The sequence below is a fragment of the Myxocyprinus asiaticus genome, chromosome 28, assembly GCF_019703515.2.
Source record: "Myxocyprinus asiaticus isolate MX2 ecotype Aquarium Trade chromosome 28, UBuf_Myxa_2, whole genome shotgun sequence".
NCBI lineage: Eukaryota > Metazoa > Chordata > Actinopteri > Cypriniformes > Catostomidae > Myxocyprinus > Myxocyprinus asiaticus.
Genome location: NC_059371.1, coordinates 15,051,525 through 15,073,771, shown reverse-complemented (window position 1 = coordinate 15,073,771; position 22,247 = coordinate 15,051,525). Strand labels below are relative to the sequence as shown.

At 40.7% G+C, this 22,247-nt stretch overlaps 1 protein-coding gene across 3 annotated transcripts in view; it reads right to left on the bottom strand.

Annotated features, from left to right (window-relative positions):
• Nucleotides 1–1,173: 1,173 nt before the first annotated feature.
• LOC127419116 (nociceptin receptor-like) overlaps nt 1,174–22,247 on the bottom strand; it is an 85,921-nt gene continuing 64,847 nt past the window's right edge. For 2 of the 3 annotated variants that reach the window (XM_051660253.1, XM_051660255.1), the window contains exons 2-3: nt 18,920–19,272; nt 1,174–2,030 (exon numbers count right to left, since the gene is read on the bottom strand). In XM_051660253.1, coding sequence (XP_051516213.1) covers nt 1,507–2,030; nt 18,920–19,272 — 877 coding nt within the window. In that variant the 3' untranslated portion in view covers nt 1,174–1,506. Of the gene's footprint in view, nt 2,031–14,947; nt 14,954–15,664; nt 15,690–18,919; nt 19,273–22,247 lie in introns of all 3 variants that reach the window. The other variant, XM_051660254.1, reaches the window with a different exon arrangement.

Sequence of the window (22,247 nt, the reverse complement as noted above, 5' to 3'; positions counted from 1 at the left end):
TGCACGAAAGTTGCGCATGTGATGCTCTTGGACTTTCCAGCACGACAATGACCCTAAGCACAAGGTCAAGTTGACCCTCCAGTGGTTACAGCAGAAAAAGGTGAAGGTTCTGGAGTGGCCATCACAGTCTCCTGACCTTAATATCATCGAGCCTCTCTGGGGAGATCTCAAACGTGGGGTTCATGCAAGACGACCAAAGACTTTACATGACCTGGATGCATTTTGCCAATACGAATGGGCAGCTATACCACCTGCAAGAATTTGGGTCCTCATAGACAACTATTACAAAAGACTGCACGCTGTCATTGATGCAAAAGGGGGCAATACACAGTATTAAGAACTAAGGGTATGCAGACTTTTGAACAGGGGTCATTTCATTTTTTTCTTTGTTTCCATGTTTTGTTTTATGATTGTGCCATTCTGTTATAACCTACAGTTGAATATGAATCCCATAAGAAATAAAAGAAATGTGTTTTGCCTGCTCACTCATGTTTTCTTTAAAAATGGTACATATTATTACCAATTCTCCAAGGGTATGCAAACTTTTGAGCACAACTGTATATATACATTTGGCATCTTTACAGTCTTTTCACATTCAGTGGTCTGTGATGTAAACCCATGACAGTGCTGGCTCTTTGTTGTCTTTCTCTTTGAAAAGAGTCTGTATGTTATAACAAAGCAAGATAGCAGCGCAGACAACATTCAAAGTAAATCTTTTTAGAGGTAATGCTGACTGACATCTTCAACAACACTAAGCCTCAAATGTAATTAACTTTGTTTTATGCGCATATGTAGTAGAACACAATTGCAACACTGCATTTTGCAATACTGCTTAATTTCTTTACAAATATTTTTTTACTTGAATCTGTGCTACCAAACATACATGATATAAATATTTTAGATTTTTGTACAGTCGAACCAAGAAAAATAGCAACTTTTGCTTTTTAAATAACAATCAGGCTTCACAAGTCTCTGTAGTTTCAGCTTTTGTGTCATAACTGTACAGTTTTATAATATATAGTACAGTCCATATACTATATACTCTTTATACACATAATAGTGTATATAGTAGTCCAGCACTTGGCAATACCACAAAAAAAGAACTGGTACACTTAATCCATAGATTCAGATTTATATTTAAGGCCATGTAATCCTACAGTCTTACCTCTCGAGAAAAACATTGATTGTGTAAAGAATGACATAAAAAGCATCTATACAATCCTGTAACACTGAACAACAAAGTGTAATAACTCAAATAAGAACAAAACTGTAGACAATAACATCCAAGTCCAATTAAGACACTGTAAAGTGAGCCCCTTTGTCCCTAAGAGGGTGTGTCATTTAGCTTGACTCCACCCTCACTCCTAGCCCAGCCATGTCCCCCGCCTACCTGGCGGAGGTGACTTGGTGCTAGAGAGTTGTAATTTGTGTCAACTCAGAGTTTGAGTTTCCTGTCCCTGGACTGGGTTGTGGCTCGGGGCTGACCAGGGGCAGCTCCACGCCTAGTCATGCGGGGTTACTGTTCCCATCTGCAGTCTTGCAGTTGTAGGCCACCTCGCGTGCAATGTTGCGCATGCGGCCCGACTGCTGCGCATCCAGACCAAATGGTGAGGGGTGGCAGAAATCACGGAAGCAACGCTTGAAGTTTTCGTCAAGGAAAGCATAGAGAACCGGGTTGAGGCTACTGTTGACGTAACCCAGGGCGATGCAGAAATGCATGAAGACCACTGTTTGGACACTGCCCAAGTTAAAGCCCAGTGACTGCGCAAGGGCCATAATCTGGATGGGTGTCCAGCAAACGACAAAAGCTGCAACTACCACAAGCACCATGCGGGTGATGCGCCGAAGGTTGCGATCCTTTTCTTTGGACCCCGATAGGATGCGAACACTGCGGAGGCGTTTTACCATCAGACTGTAGCACACACTGATGATTGCCACGGGAACCAGGAAGGAGAGTAGGAAAACACAGGTGCCAAACACAGGGTCCCAGTAACTGCGAGGATCTGGCAGAACCAAGATGCACTCAATGCCTGAGGGGAGGGGTGGGGGAGGGGGAGGGGAGAGAACAATAAAACTTATAATCAAAAAGAGGATATTTGGGGTTGGTATGATGGACTTCAGTTGCAGCAAGAAGTATGTGAACTCCGCTTCTTGTGAAGGGCAAAAAAAAGAAGAAGAACTCAAACTGTGTTATTGTTTTTTATAGGTCAAGGCTTCTCTGAATTAAAGGAATATTTTGGGTACAAGTTAAGCTCAATTGACAGCTTTTGTGGCACAATGTTTATTACCACAAAACAAAAAAAAACAAAAAAAAAGACTTGTACCTCCTTTTGTTTGAAAAAAAAAAAAAGAGCAAAAATTGAGGTTACAGTGAGTGAATGGGGCCAATATTTGGAGGGTTTAAAGGTATAAATGCTTATAATTTTATAAAAGCACACATTCATTATTTTGTTAAAACTTGCTGTAAAGTTGTTTAAATCTTTTTTGTTTAAGTTTTTACAGATCGTTTTAGGGTTTACAATATTACGTCGTCAAGGAAACAAAGTTGTAAAATTTGATATAACTACACAGGAAACGTTTGTAAGCAATTTTATCACACTAAAAGCATGTTAACACTCATATTGTTCACATCTTGGGCATACTGTATACTTTTGAAACATTGAATATTTTAACATTTATGGATTGGCCACATTGACTTCTACTGCAAGAGCCTCGGTGTAAAGCTGATTTTTGCTGAAAAATAAAACAATAAAAAAAACATTAACAGAGGGAGAAGTCGAAATTCTTTTTTTTTTTTTTTTTGGTAAACAACATTATGCCACACATGTTGTCGGTTAAGCTTAACTTTTATTTAACCCATTGTTGTTGTTTTTTTTTTTTTCTCCATTTAAGCAGACTGTGTTTTTTCATTAAATATCAAATCAAATTGAATGACTGATTTATGCAGAAATCCAAGAAAAATCAAAGGGTTCACATACTTTTTTCTGAAACTGCAAGTCAAGCAGGAAGGAGGCCAAAGCCAGAACCTCAACTGTAAAGTCAAAACTTTACTCCATTGAATGCTGTTTCAATTTAATGGATCAACATTCCAGATGAGCAGCAATACCACCGCATAGATTGAAGTTTATTGGAACAAATGAATTGATTCAATAGACTGACTGACATTTGAATAATAAATGTAAAAAAAATAAATTAAAAAAATCTACCTTGTCATTTAAGGCGACTGAATACAACACAGAGTTTGAAATCTTATGCCCCACAAATCACTGTCTTTCATGTTAAAAATGTTCAGGAGATTTTCAATAAATATTCAAATGCTGTGCTATTCACATGTCCAGTGCCAGTTGACAGTAAATATGCAAAATATGAAAAACCTATCAGAAAATATCTGCAATATTTCAATCAATCTGTCATCAAATCTACTGTGCGTAAATCCCTTACTGAGTGCCCTTCCACAATATTGAGTTTTTTTAAGAGATTCAACATGCCCTTTAGAGAAAATGTTGTTTTTCACAGTTAATCATTTTCTCCCTGCCACTCCTCTTGACATTTTTGACAGCCAACCTCTGATAACATGAAAAGCCTGTCCGTTCCCTGAGATGTGTGAATCAGGACTTTCCGAGTGCTATATCCACACTCACATGAAGCAGCTGTCAGTCGTTAGTGCCAAGAGGTGCTTTTTCACATTTGTCTTGGCTGAAGTCATGCCTTGCCTGAAAAGCTGGCAATTGGATTATAGATGTTACCTGGGGTCTAGCCTCTCATAGCTAGACCATTGACTTGTGGCATAAAATCTGGTCCACCTTGATCCAACATGATCACATCTGAAATTGGTTTCTATTCCAAACTTAATAATACATTTTTAAAGTGCTGGTCAAAAGATACAAGGTTATCCAATTTCTCAAATAAACCATCTTATAATATCTAATATGTAGATCTAATATAGCCTATTTAATATTAATATATACATCTAAATTAATTAAATATATTTCCCTGTGAAGCGCAATTTAATTTGGATCTAGAGATAGGGCAGTGACTTCAGAGATGTCACTTTACTCACAGCTGATTGATTCAGTATCTCTTTGCAATCTGTAACCCAGAAAAAAACCAGGGGTGCGTTTCCCGTTCAACGATGTAACTCACTGCTGAACCATCAGAGTATGATGCATCGTTAGAGAAACTAACTAGCTAGTTTCCCGAAACCCTAGTACCTATGTCACACATCCATTATTCAAACCACGTTGGTTCAACAATGTGGAGCTGTTGTTAATGACGTTACTCAGGGGGCGGAGTAATAACTTCTGCAGAGATTGAATGGATATCAAATTATAAAAGCTCATTTACATGGACGGAATGCCGTTTATTGTAAAATAAATAAATAAATAAATAAATGCTTAAGACACGAAATAGACATTTACATTTATATACACTTTGTAAGTTTACTCTTTACTACAGTAGGCTATACAAGCGGTTTGGTTAGTAAGCAGCTCCACAACAATGTAATTTCCACGTGACGCAGCTGTAAATAACGAACATGGCATCTGAGGACTACTTCTGTTATTTTCTGTTCTCCTTTGTTTCGCTTTATTTTCACATGCCCCTCTGTTGCTGGTGTGTTTGTTTTCATCACGACCTCTTGCAGCATTGAGCTGCAATAGAGGGGTTTCCCTCTTACCTCACTTTACCACACTTGAGAACATACATATGCACACTTTTCAAAAACAATAAGAATGCAACTTTTATTCCTGACACAATGAAAGATATAGAAATAAATATATTGGAGTGAAAGATACAGGCTGGGTCTGGCAAATGGGGCCATGGTGAAGCTGTTTGGTGCTGCATGGCAACAAACATATGACTTTCAACTTGCTTTTCAGTGACAGAGAAGTTAAAACCTTCACAATCTGAATTTAAATACAAAATATAATATCCCATTTGATGACCAAAAATACTCATTATTTTAACATGTGTTTTGAGTTAGTGCTTTTCTAATACACTGGGAATTCATTCATTCAGTAGAAATGAGCACATAATAGGTGATACTTGTGACTTGGTGCATCACAGAAGCATTGGAATGCCAGATCAAATGTAAGCAATTATTGTGTGAATCATGTCATGCAATGTCATTACTTCATGATCAACTACCAGAATAATATCATTAATAAATTATATACTGTAAGTGTGATTAAGAATCCTATGTATGGAATGAAATACAAACCTTTATTGTTTTGCAGTGATGACCCACCATCACACACTACAACAGTCAAGTAACTAAAGCTAGCTATGTCAAGATATCAAGATTTCTCAATACACAAGATAATAGCCATGATAATATAAGCCAAACATGACACAAAACACATCCTTTATTTAAATCTTCAGACAATTCTAAAGAGAAGCCTTCTCATTTTTCCCAAGCCACAGCATGAAAACTATGGAAAAAAAAAAAAAAAACAGCATGAATGCAGCCTATTTTAAAACCTAAAACCCATTAACAGATGAATACAATAGTTTGATAATCAAATTAAGCTGTGCCCTATTACTGTCACAAATCATTGATGAAACACTCACATTTAGCTAGTTAATTTAGATGATTATTAGCCACCAAGGTGTTTCTATCCATTCCTCAGGTGCATCAGTAGCAGGTGTATTAATGACTCTCCTAACAAATACAGTATCTATTTGTGTATCAAATGCTCAACAATGCCGGCTTTACAAAGAATCCTACAGCTTGAGCACACAAGTCAGAAGTCAGGTAGTGTATATACATAAGGACAAATTTCTCCCCACTTGAACCTCTATCTGATGACATCATCCTAAGAAAATTCTGGATTCCAAGGACCAAGATCCTTGAATTTCTGCAGGTTGTGAAACCACACCTTCAGAGGGCCACAAGAAGAAACTATGCCTTATGTCCAGCAGTGCAGTTCCTAGCTGCACTGCATTATTGTGCTGTGGGAAGTTTTATGGAGGTGGTTGGTGATGGCCTGTGGCTCAGCATGTCTTTGGTCAGCAATGCTGTGAAAGCAGTAACACCTTTGCTATTACAGATTATGAACACCATACTGACTTTCCCCAAAACTCCTCAAAAAATCCAGTTACAACATTGCAGTCACGGAACTTTGTTCAACTTCCTGAGGAGGAATAGGGGGTCATGCTGGTGCTGATGATGATGAAGATATTGCTGCTACTGATGATGATGATCCACTGAACCCACATCAAGGCAGAATGCATCTTGCAGGAGCAGAAGTCAGAGAACATTTAATTCAGAAAACGTTTGGTTACTTTTTCATTTTTGATTACAATTTGGTTAATGTATTTTCTATTATTTCATCTGACTGACATAACTTTTTTACCCCCTACAAACATTAATTGAAAGACAACTGCAAACAAGAAGTATACATTTGTTTTCTATAACATAGCCTATTGAGAATATTCCATATTGTATTATATTCTACTTCTGTGAACACCTTACAATAAACACAAAACCACATACAAAGACATGCTATCCCATACAGAAATCAGATATATGGCCATACATGTACAGTATATTTCTACAATTATTGTTCATTTATTTGGGCATATTGGCTATATAAAATTACACTGTGATTTGGGTAATAATGTTTTGCATATATGAAAATGTAATATTTTGAAATATGTAAATGTATGAATTTTACACTTAGCGCTTTTCTGACACTATACTCAAAGTACTGCATATATGTTGCATATACTGTATGTACAGTACAGATAACTTTTTATATCAGTGAATACCATTAACATGCATGTTGTGTTTTACATAGCCATATGTGAAAAATCTCTTTGAAAAATGTTGTAACAAATATATCTGCTTGCAAATAAACTCACCTTTTCTATGCGAAAACGAAGCCAATCCTGTGTTCCAAATGTCATAAATAATGCCTTCGGAGGGTACTTCGAAGGGAGAACAATTATGACAGTCACGCTGGAAGATTGTTTCAAACTGAATTTCCAATAAAAATAACTTTGAGCACCACAACTTCAAGACTTTCAAAGCTCTCAGAGTGGATGGTGAAGTCTTTGAAAGCAATAGGCATAGGGGTGATAAGTCTGAATAGAACACACCCCAGCTGTGACAAAATCAATGACGTCGACACCACAAACTAACAAGGAACTATGCTTCTAACCATAGGTGGATAGCTGTGGATAGCTGTAGTGGAACTACGGTTTCAGGAAACACCAAATTGTTGAACTTTGTTGGTATCGATGGAACTTGCGACCATAGTTGGCTAACGATAGTTTTGGTAAACGCACCCCTGTGTAGCCACTAAAACCGGCTTCATGCAACCGGCTTTGTTTTTGTTTTGTTTTGGAGGCAGGCATAGAGTATCTGAAATAGAGGATATTACAATAGCATATTACAGTATCATAATAAGATATTACAAAAGTGTGAAAAAAGAAAAGAAAAAACCTCTATGAACAGCTGTTCAAAAAAACACTGGAATTTGTGATTTATGTCTGTCCAAAAGAAATCAATGTTTAATATTTTACATACAGAAAACAAAGTGGTATATGCAGTTCTGCTTGTAAATATACACTGTAAAAAGTGGTAACCTGCAATCGTGACCATAAGGAGCTATTTCTACCTGATCTATTCTTTAAAAATTACTTTTGTTGGTGTAACCCTAATGTATTCAGGTTAGTTCAGACTAGTGCTGTCAGTCAATTAAAACATTTGATTGTGATTAATCGCATGATTTTTCATAATTAATCGTGATTAATTGCAGATTGTTAAAGTGCTTAGATTTTATTCTACTGTATATATACAGTATTTATTTTCCTGTCAAAATGCATTGTTAATTCATAAGAAAATATTGTGAAACAATAATGTTATTTTTTAGATTTTACAAACAAAGTATTCCACAGTATAAAGACAGAAATTCACTAAAATAGCACCAATTCAAGTTAAATGTTTCCCAAAGTGTAAGTGGAAGGTTGACTAATTGAAAGAACTAGTCCTCATAGGTTGAGCATTCATTGAAATGGGCATTAAATCTCTTAAACCATCATCCTCCACAATATTAATCATTGCTATTCTTTTGCTACAGCAGTCGTGAAGTTGCATTCACATGATTCATGCCATTTTGAACTCCACATGAAAAGCGCTTGTAGAGAACGTCTTGTTTTGCTTTTAGCGCTGGCACTGTGCACGTAAATTATACTTTATCCGAATTGTTCTGTAATAGGGAAGCGCAATAAACCATGACCACTGAAAGTTTAGCACAAATCTCATAATTATTATTATTATTATTATTATTTTGTTTTGTTTCATAAGACGGCTAGAACTCTGATTGTCAGGGACTTAATTTGATGTTCCACTATATTTTAGAGTTTAGACATGAACTTTATTACCAGCTGGTGGAATCTCCAAACTGCAAATGCAGGAACTGAATATAGACCTAGCGCTGGAAACTGCTTTTGAAGCGACTATAGTGCAATTACCTATTTCTCAGGAAAATAGCTAATTTTCACTTATCATACAATACACCCACAGTTTGCATGCATACACCCACAGTTAGCGGAAATACTCCCACTCACGCCCTTTGCGCTGGCACGAAAATTGCCCTTAAAATAAGCACTCTCAGGAAAATTGGATTAAACGTAGCATATTTAAATGATTTATATTTATTTTACTTTTTTAAACACTTTCTTTTTTTTTTTTTTTACTGATAAAAACCTGTGCACCCTGACTCCTGGAGTTGTGTTTCAGTCAGGCAATCTGTTTGAAGACTTGCGATTTTCATAAGTGCTTTACACTTGAGACTAACGTTACTCTGAATGTGCCATGCTCAAATCCACTGAATTCCTTTAAACTCTTTCAAAGTTCCTACCAGATTTTTTTATTTATTTTATTTTATTTTATTTTATTTTAGAGAGTGAGGCCTTGGAGCTTCAGTCTGCTTGCTGTTAATCCTTTTGATTGCATTCAAAATGTATCTGACCTAGCCAATACACCAACTCCTCAGAAGCACAATGCTCTGTAACCGGACCATTCTTCAAACAGCCAGTATTTTGCTCTAAGCAGAACATATACACAAAAAAAAAAAAAAAAAAAAAAAAAAAAATTATAATATTTCATTTCAAAAGGCAAAATTCAATAAACTAACAATGTCAATGTCCTTATGTCATTTCCTATGACAGCACCAAACCTTACTGAGCATTTACATAACACTTTATTTGAAATGTCGATCAACTCTGCCTTTTACATTCTAGAAGAATAACAGTTTAATAGAATATTATTTTAATATTATATAATAAATGGGACAATAAATGCAATTGCATGTCCCAGAGGTTGATTTTTTCATTATTTATTTTGTATTATATTAAATTTTTTCATTATTTTTTGTTGTTGTACTGTATGAAGGTCACATTAAAACTGATCCATACTTCATCCATATGCATAGACAATGCAACAAAATGTCAAACAGCATGCAAAAGAGATTCATACCAGGGCATCTGCATACTCTGAGTTTCATAACATGGCTTCTACTTAATGTGTAACAAAGAATATGTGGAGTAAAGCATACAAATGACAGTAGGTTCATTTCATATTAGAAGAGTGTTTAAGGGCGCACTGTAAATAAATCAATGATTTGTGATATACAGGATGACATTTTTCAATGGAATTTTTTTTTTGTTTTATTTTTTTTTTTTTACAAATGAAAATAAATAATAATAATAATAATAATAATAATAATAATTAATTATTGTGATAGAAAAAAATCATACTAATAGTAATAATAATAATAATGATATATAAATAATTATACTGATTATATTAATATTAATAGTAGTAATAGTAGCAGTATTTATTATTGGTTGCCTCTCTTAATAATGGCATCTGATAAGCAGATGTCTACGTGGACCCAACAGGGCAAAGCACCCACCTCCTCATTAATCGTGCTCAGGTCCCTGGCCTGAGCCGAGGGACCCTGCCCTCAGCTCCAAGGAGCATGGCAGTATCTCTGGTTGTCCAGTATTCTCCACACTTCCTGGTGCCTCCTATAAGTGGCTACTTGGTGTTGAGATTCAGCTTTAACACTGAGTGCACATGAGGGAATATTTGATTATTCCCTGCTGCCATGGCCCAGCTCCAGTACTCAGGACAACTGAGGTGCCCATACACAACCACATGGAGGGCCCCCATATACAGGTGCATCTCAATAAATTAGAATGTCGTGGAAAAGTTCATTTATTTCAGTATTTCAACTCAAATTGTGAAACTCGTGTATTAAATAAATTCAGTGCACACAGACTGAAGTAGTTTAAGTCTTTGGTTCTTTTAATTGTGATGATTTTGGCTCACATTTAACAAAAACCCACCAATTCACTATCTCAAAAAATTAGAATACATCATAAGACCAATAAAAAAAAAACAAATAAAAAAAGAACATTTTTAGTGAATTGTTGGCCTTCTGGAAAGTATGTTCATTATGTACTCAATACTTGGTAGGGGCTCCTTTTTGCTTTAATTACTGCCTCAATTCGGCGTGGCATGGAGGTGATCAGTTTGTGGCACTGCTGAGGTGGTATGGAAGCCCAGGTTTCTTTGACAGTGGCCTTCAGCTCATCTGCATTTTTTTGGTCTCTTGTTTCTCATTTTCCTCTTGACAATACCCCATAGATTCTCTATGGGGTTCAGGTCTGGTGAGTTTGTTGGCCAGTCGAGCACACCAACACCATGGTCATTTAACCAACTTTTGGTGCTTTTGGCAGTGTGGGCAGGTGCCAAATCCTGCTGGAAAATGAAATCAGCATCTTTAAAAAGCTGGTCAGCAGAAGGAAGCATGAAGTGCTCCAAAATGTCTTGGTAAACGGGTGCAGTGACTTTTGTTTTCAAAAAACACAATGGACCAACACCAGCAGATGACATTGCACCCCAAATCATCACAGACTGTGGAAACTTAACACTGGACTTCAAGCAACTTGGGCTATGAGCTTCTCCACCCTTCCTCCAGACTCTAGGACCTTGGTTTCCAAATGAAATACAAAACTTGCTCTGATCTGAAAAGAGGACTTTGGACCACTGGGCAACAGTCCAGTTCTTCTTCTCCTTAGCCCAGGTAAGACGCCTCTGACGTTGTCTGTGGTTCAGGAGTGGCTTAACAAGAGGAATATGACAACTGTAGCCAAATTCCTTGACACGTCTGTGTGTGGTGGCTCTTGATGCCTTGACCCCAGCCTCAGTCCATTCCTTGTGAAGTTCACCCAAATTCTTGAATCGATTTTGCTTGACAATCCTCATAAGGCTGCGGTTCTCTCGGTTGGTTGTGCATCTTTTTCTTCCACACTTTTTCCTTCCACTCAACTTTCTGTTAACATGCTTGGATACAGCACTCTGTGAACAGCCGGCTTCTTTGGCAATGAATGTTTGTGGCTTACCCTCCTTGTGAAGGGTGTCAATGATTGTCTTCTGGATAACTGTCAGATCAGCAGTCTTCCCCATGATTGTGTAGCCTAGTGAACCAAACTGAGAGACCATTTTGAAGGCTCAGGAAACCTTTGTAGGTGTTTTGAGTTGATTAGCTGATTGGCATATCACCATATTCTAATTTTTTGAGATAGTGAATTGGCGGGTTTTTGTTAAATGTGAGCCAAAATCATCACAATTAAAAGAACCAAAGACTTAAACTACTTCAGTCTGTGTGCACTGAATTTATTTAATACACGAGTTTCACAATTTGAGTTGAATTACTGAAATAAATGAACTTTTCCACGACATTCTAATTTATTGAGATGCACCTGTATTCATAGATCCTGATTGAGCAATACACCACGTTGAGGGCCAGGAGCCCGCAGACCCAGGTGCAAAACGAACCATGCAGAACTCCTATTTTGAGGTGGAACAGCTTGTTTGAGAAGTTAAACATAGACTTAACAGCCCTATTGGCTGGACATTTGTTTACCGACTTATTTTCCCACACCCCTCCATGTCTAAATCTCTCTCATCCTCAAAACAGATATGTTTTGTTTTGTATCTCCCTGCAGTTTCAAAGGCAGTAGAACACAACTTACATGAACTGATGAATAAATAAATATGTTGCAGCCTGGTGGTGAAGGAGAGGAGAAAGAGGAACAGAATGTTATGAAAGAAAACTGTCTGAACATTATGCCGGGAGGGATACTGATTGTCCAAACTGGACTATGTGTGTCCTAATAGTTTTAGCTAAAATTATAAAAATAATCACAGCATTTGTTCATTTATAAAGTTGTTAGTTTAGCAAGATTCAAACTCACAATTAGTGGTCAACCAGTATGGCTCTTATAAAACACTAATAAAGCAAATCTAGTTGTACTGTATCAATATCAAGTAATATCAATAATAACAATATCAAATAAATCTTTGCAGAGATTTGTGCATATTGTAGTTTTGTATGCAAACTACCTTACCACAATATGCACAAATCTATGCACAGGTCCATTTATAAGGCATCATGTACAGAATTAATCTGCATTTATAGACTGTGTCCTATTTAAAATGTGTTGGTTTAGTGGCAATGACTTCACAAGAAGGAAACCAGAGATCAGAGAACAGGGCCGTTTCTGACAATTTTGGCACCCTAGGCGAGATCCCAATGGGGGTTGAGGGCTGGTGTTGGCATGGCAGCCTCCTCGCTGGCAACCCCCCCATTAGCAACCCCCACCCCCACCCCCATTGGCAACACCCCCCCCGCAGCTCGTGGCGCCCTAGGCGACCGCCTAGTTCACCTATGCCTAGAAATGGCCCTGTCAGAGAAGGTCTTTTACATTGAGCTAAATGGGCTTATCCATTATTCCACAGGATCTATTAAGCTCATGAATAATGGATTATGAAAGAGGAGAGGCTGTTTAAGAGATGTTGCTGAGGGCACAGCAGAGTTGCAGGACCATGGCCAGGTGTCACACAAACACACAATTATAAACAATCAGTCACACACACATTTATTGGTTGTGAACAGATGTGGGTGAATCTCATAAAACCTGTCAAAAACATGTCCGGGTAATATTTCACCTGAAATCATAAGACAAATATAAAAACATTAAATTTGACTCAGAGAAAAGGAAGCATGGCATATTATTTAAATGGCATTTATACATCATGGTAGCACTAGTTTAATTTATGGTGATTTACATAAAAATACTAAATAAGAAGCTAATGAAAATTGCCACTGAGAATAATTACTAATAAATAAATAAATAAAACTTTTGCAAAAAAAAAAACAAAAAAAAAGAAGAAAAAAAACAAAAACAAAAAAAACAAAATGGTCCTAAAATAGGATTTTATTTCCTTATGCAAAATATAGTTCCCTATCTGTCACTCACTCGACGTTGTGTCGATGTAGTGACACTAGGGGTCACTCTTGGAAGCCCTAAACACCTCTGCTTTTTGAAAAAATGCCAATGGAACTGGCGAGTGGAATTTGCATGCCACTACCCCGGACATACGGGTATAAAAGGAGCTGGTATGCAACCACTCATTCAGATTTTCTCTTCGGAGCCAAGCGATTGCATTCAGTGCACTGAATTCAATTAACCTCAAACTGCTGGATTTTATGGCGCATTTCAGCGGCTTCTCCCCCTCTGCACCCATGGAGTGCAGAGAACGCCCCTGGCAGAACAAACAAAAAGGGTATATTCTAAAAAAAGAGTATATTTTCAATTCTAAAAGAGCGGCACACACGGAACGTCTTTTTAAAGATGCCTTTCCATTTGTGTGTTATTCCTGGTTGTGGTCGTTATCTCTCTGCTTCTGATGGCCACGATCGCTGTCTTACGTGTCTGGGCACTGCCCATGCAGAGACTTCTTTCATGGATGGGTCTTGTCCTCATTGCGAGAACATGACCATGGCAACGTTGCGGTCGCGGTTTGCCTTCGTAAGAAAGCAAGCCACCCCAGCGGCTCCCCGCCTCGGTCCTTCTACCTACAGGTATGCGGCCGCGTCGGTTAGCACTTGGGGCGATTTGGGGACTCCAATGGGACCACCTCCGCCGGGTAACCCCCTACGGACCACCCATTCCTCAGCACGCTCGCTTGCCCCGGTCGGGCTCTCGTATGAGACCACCGGCTTGTCTCAGGGTGAGTTTGACCTCTTATTCGGGGCCTGAGATGACAGTGAGTTATCGAGTGCGGCATTGGAGAGTGGGCTCATCCACTCTGACACTGAGACTTCGGCTGGGCTTCCTCCTTCGGGTATGGTCGCCCAGTCTCAGGCCGACGCGGAGATGACGGACATGCTTTCCTAGGCAGCCGCGAGAGTCAGGCTAGAGTGGAACCCTCCACTCTCCCCTGAACCCTCGCGGCTTGATGATTTATTCCTGGGCCCAGAGTGCCGCTCACGGCCGCACCCCGCCACGCCCCGGTTCCTTTCTTCCCGGAAGTGCATGAGGAGCTGACATGATCATGGGCGGCACCTTTTACTACCCGATCCCGATCTTTCAGCTCACCCGCTCTCAATACCCTCGATGGTGGGGCGGCCAAGGGGTATTTGGTGATCCCCCAGGTGGATAAGGTGCTCGCGGTGCACTTGTGCCCGCCAGGTGATATCCACCCTGGTGGTCCAGGAATGCCACCTTTGGCTCAACCTGGTCGACATGAGAGAGGCTGACAAGGCACGGTTCCTTGACGCCCCCATCTCCCAGGTTACCCTGTTCAGCGTCACCATTGAGGTCACGACTGCCGTCCACCATCCCATTTCGGTTCAGCACTCCAGCAGTGGACCCCCTGCCCCTGCATGCCCAGCTGTGACACAGACATGCCCACACCGGGTTGGTTACGATGGACTCCGGGGATGATATTCCTCCTCCCACCTCCTCGACCAATCTTATGGTGGGCGTCAGGAGCCAGGTAAGTGCATTGATGACTTGGAGTTTCAAGTCAGCTGGACTACCTGGTAGACCACAGGTAGACCTGTTTGCTTCCCGGGAATCCTCCCACTGCCTACTTTGGTACGGCCTGACCGAGGCACCCCTCGGTATAGATGCGCTAGCACACAGCTGGCCCCCGGGATTACGCAAATACACGTTTCCCCCAGTGAGCCTACTTGCACAGACCCTGTGCAAGGTCAGGGAGGACGAGGAGCAGGTCATCCTAGTAGCACCCTACTGGCCACCCAGACATGGTTCTTGGACCTCATGCTCCTCGCGACAGCCCCCCTGGCAAATTCCCCTGAGGAAGGACCTTCTTTCTCAGGGATGGGGCACCATCTGACACCCGTGACCAGACCTCTGGAATCTCCACATCTGGCCCTTGGACGGGATGCGGAAGACCTAAGTGGCCTACCACCCGTGGTGGTAGACATGATCACTCAGGCTAGGGCTCCCTCTACGCGGTGCCTGTATGACTTGAAGTGGCATCTGTACACTAAGTGGTATTCTTCCTGACGCGAAGACCCCCAGAGATGCACAGTCGGATTGGTGATTTCCTTCCTGCAGGAGAGGCTGGAGGGACAGCTGTCCCCCTCCACCTTGATGGTGTATGTAGCTGCCATTTCGGCACATCACGATGCAGTGGATGGTAAGTATTTGGGGAAGCACAACTTGATCATCAGGTTACTGAGAGGCGCTAGGTGGTTGAATCCCTCCAGACCGTGCCTCATCCCCTCGTGGGACCTCTCTGTAGTCCTTCGGGGTCAACGGGGAGCTCCCTTTGAACCCCTGGAGTAAGTTGAGCTTAAGAACTCTCTTTGAAGACTGCCCTCCTGACTGTGCTCACATTCATCAAGAGGGTAGGGGACCTGCAAGCATTCTCTTTCAGCGAATCGTGCCTGGAGTTCGGTCCGGGTTACTCTCACGTGATCCTGAGACCCCGACTGGGCTATGTGCCTAAGGTTCCCATGAACCCTTTTATGGATCAGGTGGTGAACCCGCAAGCACTGCCCCAGGAGGAGACAGACCCAGCTTTGGCGTTGCTGTGTCCAGTGTGTGCTTTACGCATCTATTTGGATCACACGCAGAGCTTTAGAAGCTCCGAGCAGCTCTTTGTCTGCTTTGGTGGACAGAGGAAAGGAAGGGCTGTCTCCAAGCAGAGGATCGCCCACTGGATCGTTGACGCCATCGTGATGGCATATCACGCTCAGGACATGCCGCCCCTCATGGGGTTACGAGCCCACTCTACTAGGAGTGTAGTGGCCTCCTGGGCCCTGACCAGTGGTGCCTCTTTGGCAGACATCTGCAGAGCAGCGGGCTGGGAAACACCCAACACCTTTGCGAGGTTCTATAATCTCCGGGTTGAGCCGGTTTCGTCCTGTGTGATGTCAGGCACAAGCCGGTAAGTTCCGGGACAGCTGGCCTGGTGTACCACTTGCGCATAGCACCTTTCCCCTCCCATGAGGTGAAGACATGCGCTTTTGTCTCACAGTCGTGTTCACAAGTTTTGATCCCTGGATGATTTTCCTCCTTAGCCCTGTGGCAGAAGAGTTTGTGGAGAAACTCGCTGACGGCCCAGTACATGTGCTAACTAAGCCCTGTACTGGGGTAGGTGCTCCACATGCGCTGGTTCCCCATAGGTGACCCCATGTGATATATCTTCTGCTAAATCGTTTCCCTGTCGGTAAACTGCATCTTCCTTGGGCAGAGGTTCCTCTGCCCTGGTCACCGTGTTTGTAGAACTCCTCCCCCATTGGGTAGGACCTACCATGGGACTTCTCAACATGACATACTTCCAACAAGACTCGGTAAGACCATGTGATGTATTTCCAGTCAAAATGCCCCCCCCCCCCCCCCCGCCCCGCCCCCAGTGGTCTCTGTGGTGTCTTCCCCCTGGGAGTGACACCACCCCAACGTGGACACTTATGGCCCCCAGCTGGTAAACAAAATTCCACTCTTTTTGGGGAGAAAAAAGCCATGGCTGGGTTAGCCTGTCCCTATTTGTTGGGCAGTCGACTTGTTCCCAAGGGACCATTCGACACTCATAAGAGCATTGGGGGAGGTTTACGTGGTGGCCTGGTGCACTGCCTCCGAGGCACACAGCGGTCTGCCCATCTCGCACCGCCAGTCCACGTAACACAGTTCAGCTAGTTGTTGCGTTTTGTATAGGGACCTCTAGTGTTACTACATCGACACAACGTCAAGTAAGTGACAGATAGGGAACGTCCTGGTTACTTTCGTAACCTCTGTTCCCTGATGGAGGGAACGAGACATTGTGTCCCTCTTGACACAACACTGAACTACCCACTGAAATGGCTGGGACCTTGTCTCGAAACCTCAGCACAAAACCTGAATGAGTGGTTGCATACCAGCTCCTTTTATACCCGTATGTCCGGGGAAGTGGCATGCAAATTCCACTCGCCAATTCCCATTGGCCTTTTTTCAAAAAGCAGAGGTGTTTAGGGCTCCCAAGAGTGACCCCTAGTGTCACTACATCGACACATTGTCTCGTTCCCTCCATTAGGTATCGGAGGTTACGAAAGTAACCAGGACGTTTCTCATTGTGTTCTTTTGATTTTGGGGCAAATGTGACTTGATATGTTTTCAAAAGAATCCCCCATACAAATGCAATCCCATAAAGACACACGTGTGCACACAAGCACACACACACACACACACACACACACACACACTTATATATACTTATACTCATAGCTCTTTATGGTGTTAACCCTGTTTCCCACTAATACAATTAAACCATCAAACATTTTCATCACACACACACACACACACACACAAAAAAGACACCTTGTTCAATTAGAAAATGTTATGATTATCAAGAGCTCAAAGCCACAGGGAGGAAAGGGCTTTCTGGGTCACCCATGGTTTTGCTTTCAAAAGACTGTGCTGAGCAATTAATTTCAATGGATCCAATAACTGCAAAATGACTAACACAACATTGAAATGCTTTGGGTGTGCTTTCTAAAGACCCCTAACAGTACAGTTGTTGTTTGTTGTTGGTCCCAGGTGTAGTTATTTATTATTTTGTGTGCTATTATTTCCTGTGATGGTAAAAAGGGCTGCTCCTATTTGAAAGCTGCAAAAATGTTTTATATTCACTGACAGTTCTGAGAGCTATTGTGATTATTCACACATTTTCTGCAAGTGAGCTGATCTTTAACAGTAAAGTCAACATGAATCAGCATTTGCAACCTATTTTACTTTCATAATGTGACATACAGTATTTCCAAGTGAAACAGGGTGTTCAACGAGACAAAAAAAGTAGGGCGGCACTTGATTTTATCCATCAGAAGTTGATTGGATCGTAAAAAGTAAGTGTTGAATACCAGAATGAAGCCATGCATGAAAACAAGTTTGCAGTCGATTGTGAATATTTGTCTCCGAAACACCACTTTTAAGGAGCTTTTTGACCAGTACATAAAATCTGAATGTCAAGTTCACCCTTGAAAGTATCTCAAAGTATCCCAATGATCACGCTTCTTTTTGAAATCCATCTTTATTTGCTATAATTTCTATTATATGCAAATATATTACATTGACATTAACTGGCATTATATTACTGCATTAATTATTGGCACAATTTTAGAAAGGCCAGATTATCTGCAACAGTAGCCAAAAGGGGCCATTTACACTGAACGCGTTTTTGCGTCCATCTGCGCTGTTTTTCAAATATTTTCCTTTGTAAACGTGTCCTAGACAGAGATCATTGACCATTGCACCGCTTTCCACTGTGTTTTCAGCGTCTCGCACAGGAGCGCCACGTTTATGAGACACTGTGTCAATTTAAAAAGAACTTAAATTGTTAAAAACACTGTGTTTTGCATTGCATTGTAAATTTTTTGAAGTGTAAGAACTTGTTCGATCTGAACAGCCCTATAAATAATGCCTAAATGGCTATTTGGGTTTTGATTAACAAGTTTCCTGGCCTAGATGCCATCTTCCAAAAAAGGAAGGCAAAGCAAATCATTTGATTTTGATGAATGATAACGAAAACATTGTGCACAAAAAGACACATGCTCACCATTGTCATCCTCCACGTCTCCAAGTACCATAGCCGGGACACCAATGGCAGAAGCCAGGACCCACACGCAGATATTGACCACCTTGGCCTTGTGGGGCGTCCTCATGTCCAGGGCTTTTACCGGGTGGCACACTGCCACATATCGATCCATGCTCATCACGGTGAGGGTGAACACACTGGTGAACATGTTATAATAGTCAATGGAGACCACAGCTTTACACAGGGCATTGCCGAAGGGCCAGAAGCCAAGGAATACATCAGTGCCCTGGAATGGAAGCGTTGCTAGAACCAGGGCATCAGCCAGTGCCAGGTTAAATATATAAATGTTGGTAGCTGTCTTCATCTTGGTATATCTGGGAAAGAGACGGAGAGAGATAATACAAATATAAATCAACACATTTATCCTGATAAAATCCAGTCAGTATTTGTGAAAATGCTAACTGGTTGCACCTATATGAAATCGATCCCTTGGGCCCTTCTCAAGAATGCCATTTCACATCAAACCTGCTTCACTTTTCAATGTTTTGTCTGCAATCTCTTTTTTTGAAAGCTTGAATCGGTGATCCCCACTGTGCGAATGCACCAAGATTCATAAACAATTACACATATGAGCAAAGAACTGCCATGACAAGGCATGAAAAGTGGGAATTATTTGTCAGGCAGCTGTTTTGTGTTGGTAGAATAAAACGAAAGGTTGATAGCATACGTAGTGATGTACCAATGATCGGATTATTCAAGACAGATGCACCTCCACTGAGTATAACATCAAAGAACCAATTTTGTGGAAATTTAATTGTGAAAGACCAAACTATGCAGTTCGTTTTTAACACTGACATTTACAGTCTGTAAATCACAATTAAAATGAACTCTTGTTGAAAATGTTGAAATCAGATGTTTATTTTGAGTGCAAGTTGCAGTGCCAATGTTAGACATCAAAATTATGAATGAACTTTCTAAATGCTACAATTAGACACTTTGAGTGTGGATTGAAATTACAGTGCCAACTTTTTGTAATACAAAGTAATTAATAAAAAGTCATTCTTCAAAATCTCTGTCCAGTAAGATCTCTGTAATGAAACTGACATTTAACAATAAAGACCAATAAATTCCTTTTTTCAAACTGGTTCAACAGGTGAGAATTTGTGAGGATAATCTGAAAAAGTGTGGTAAGTGTAGCCCCCCAAGTAAATCGGGGCCCTAGGGGCCATCTATATCACCCATAGGACGGGCCGGCCCCAATCTATTCCAGTGTTTCTAAACCATTATTTTTGCAATTTCCAAATATTCCAAATTACCACCATTGTCGACCTCTTTCTCTCTATCTCTCTCCCTATCTCTTCTAATATAGCATCATTAGTAAATGAGATGATGTTTTTTTCCTCTCCTCTGCTCTCTTTTTTCAGGCTGTTATAAAAAAAGCGGGAGCCAGACAGAGTTAACACGATGAAGGACAAGTGAAGAAAACATCCTCCTCTAAGTCCAGAGTCACGCATGCCTATAGAGCCATTTAAATCATCACCACAAACTCATCAGAGAAGATAACCATCAAAGAGGAATTGACTAAAAATGAATTTCACAGAATGATAGCGTTGTTCATTTCCACATGCTGTCTGTGCTGTTTTAGCACTGATTCACTAAGGAATTATTCAAATCAGTTGACGGCCCAAACATAGAAATCTCTCTCTCTCTCTCTCTCTCTCTCTCTCTCTCTCTCTCTCTCTCTCTCTATATATATATATATATATATACATATTAGAATCAGAATGAGCTTTATTGCCAAGTATGCTTACACATACAAGGAATTTGTCTTGGTGACAGAAGCTTCCAGTGCACCAACAATACAACAACAAAGTAATAATTTAATAAAGTTAGAGTAATAATTAAAAAAATATATAAAAAAATTGAATAAAAATAAAAAGTGAATAGAAAATATAAGTATATATAGATATACGCAATAAAACTGTTACACCGGCAGTGCCTGCTATCTCTCCTGAATGCCGCCAGAGGTCGTCATCTCCAGAGTACTAACCCTTCCTTCATGAACTACATTTCCCATAACTCTCCACTCAGACTGATTACTCACCCACCTGTTTCACATTATCTCTGTCTATTTAAGTTCCCTGTTTATACGCATTCTGTGCGAAGCCTTGTTCTGCCTAGTCTGCAATTCTGCACGTTATTTACCATTACTGTTATTTACCATTACCTGTTCATCGTATTTACCAGCCTGCTTGTGTGTTTTTGGACCTATTGCCTGTTTACTAGTTTACCCCTCTGTCTCTCGGATTTACTTGGTTTGCCTTTCTTAGACTGTCTTCCTGTGTACCGAATCCTTGCCTGCTTTTTGTTTATCCTTTGATTTGCTACTTTGTTGTACTGTTTATACTTTTAATAAACTGCATATGAATCTTAACATTATTGCCCCGGCGTCTTCGCTACAGAAGACTTTGCCCAACCAAGATCCAGCAGCCTTCCAACAGTTACACAAGCTTGTTACTGTGCAAGCAGCAATGCTTACCAGTCACCATCAGCAGCTGTGCAAGCTCACCTCTATCGCAGAAGAACTCTTTAAATCCATGCAGCCAAAACCACGAGTATCTCCGATGGGGGTTCCACTAACAACTCTGCCAGAAGCACATCGCACTCTACAGCTATTGTTAATCCTCGACTCTCGCTTTCTGAGAAGCTTTATAGATCACCCAGTCAGTGTCTTGGACTTCTCTTGCAATGTGAGCTTTTTCTCTCTCAACTACCTCAAATGTATCTCAATGATGAAGCTCGTGTTTCCTTTATTGTATCACTGCTGTCAGAAAAGGCACAAGACTGGGCTACTGCAGTATGAAGTCGTGAGAACATTTTATAATGCTCTTTGTCTCACTTCCTAGCTCGTTTACGTGAGGTTTTTGAACACTCTGAGGGTGATAAGGACACGGTTGAACTTCTATTGTGTTTAAAACAGGGGAAGAGGTCTGCTGCTGAATTCTCTTTATCCTTTTGCACGCTAGCAGTGCAGACTGTGTGGGTGGAGGACACTTTGAAACTGTTGTTCCGTAAGGGGTTAAATCCTGATCTTCAAGCTGAACTAGCATGTCGTGAGGAGGGGAAATCTCTTGATGAATTCATCAAATTAGCCATTCGCTTGAATAACCTGAACAAAGCCCGTCCTCCATTCAGCCCTCTACAGACACTTCACTCTGACATCACTGCAACCAGTTATCACGAGCCCATGCAAGTGGGTCTTCCTTCTCTCTCCTCCGAAGATCGAAGACGCTGTCTCCGGGAGAGATTATGTATCTATTGCGGACAGTCGGGACATTTACTGGCTGCC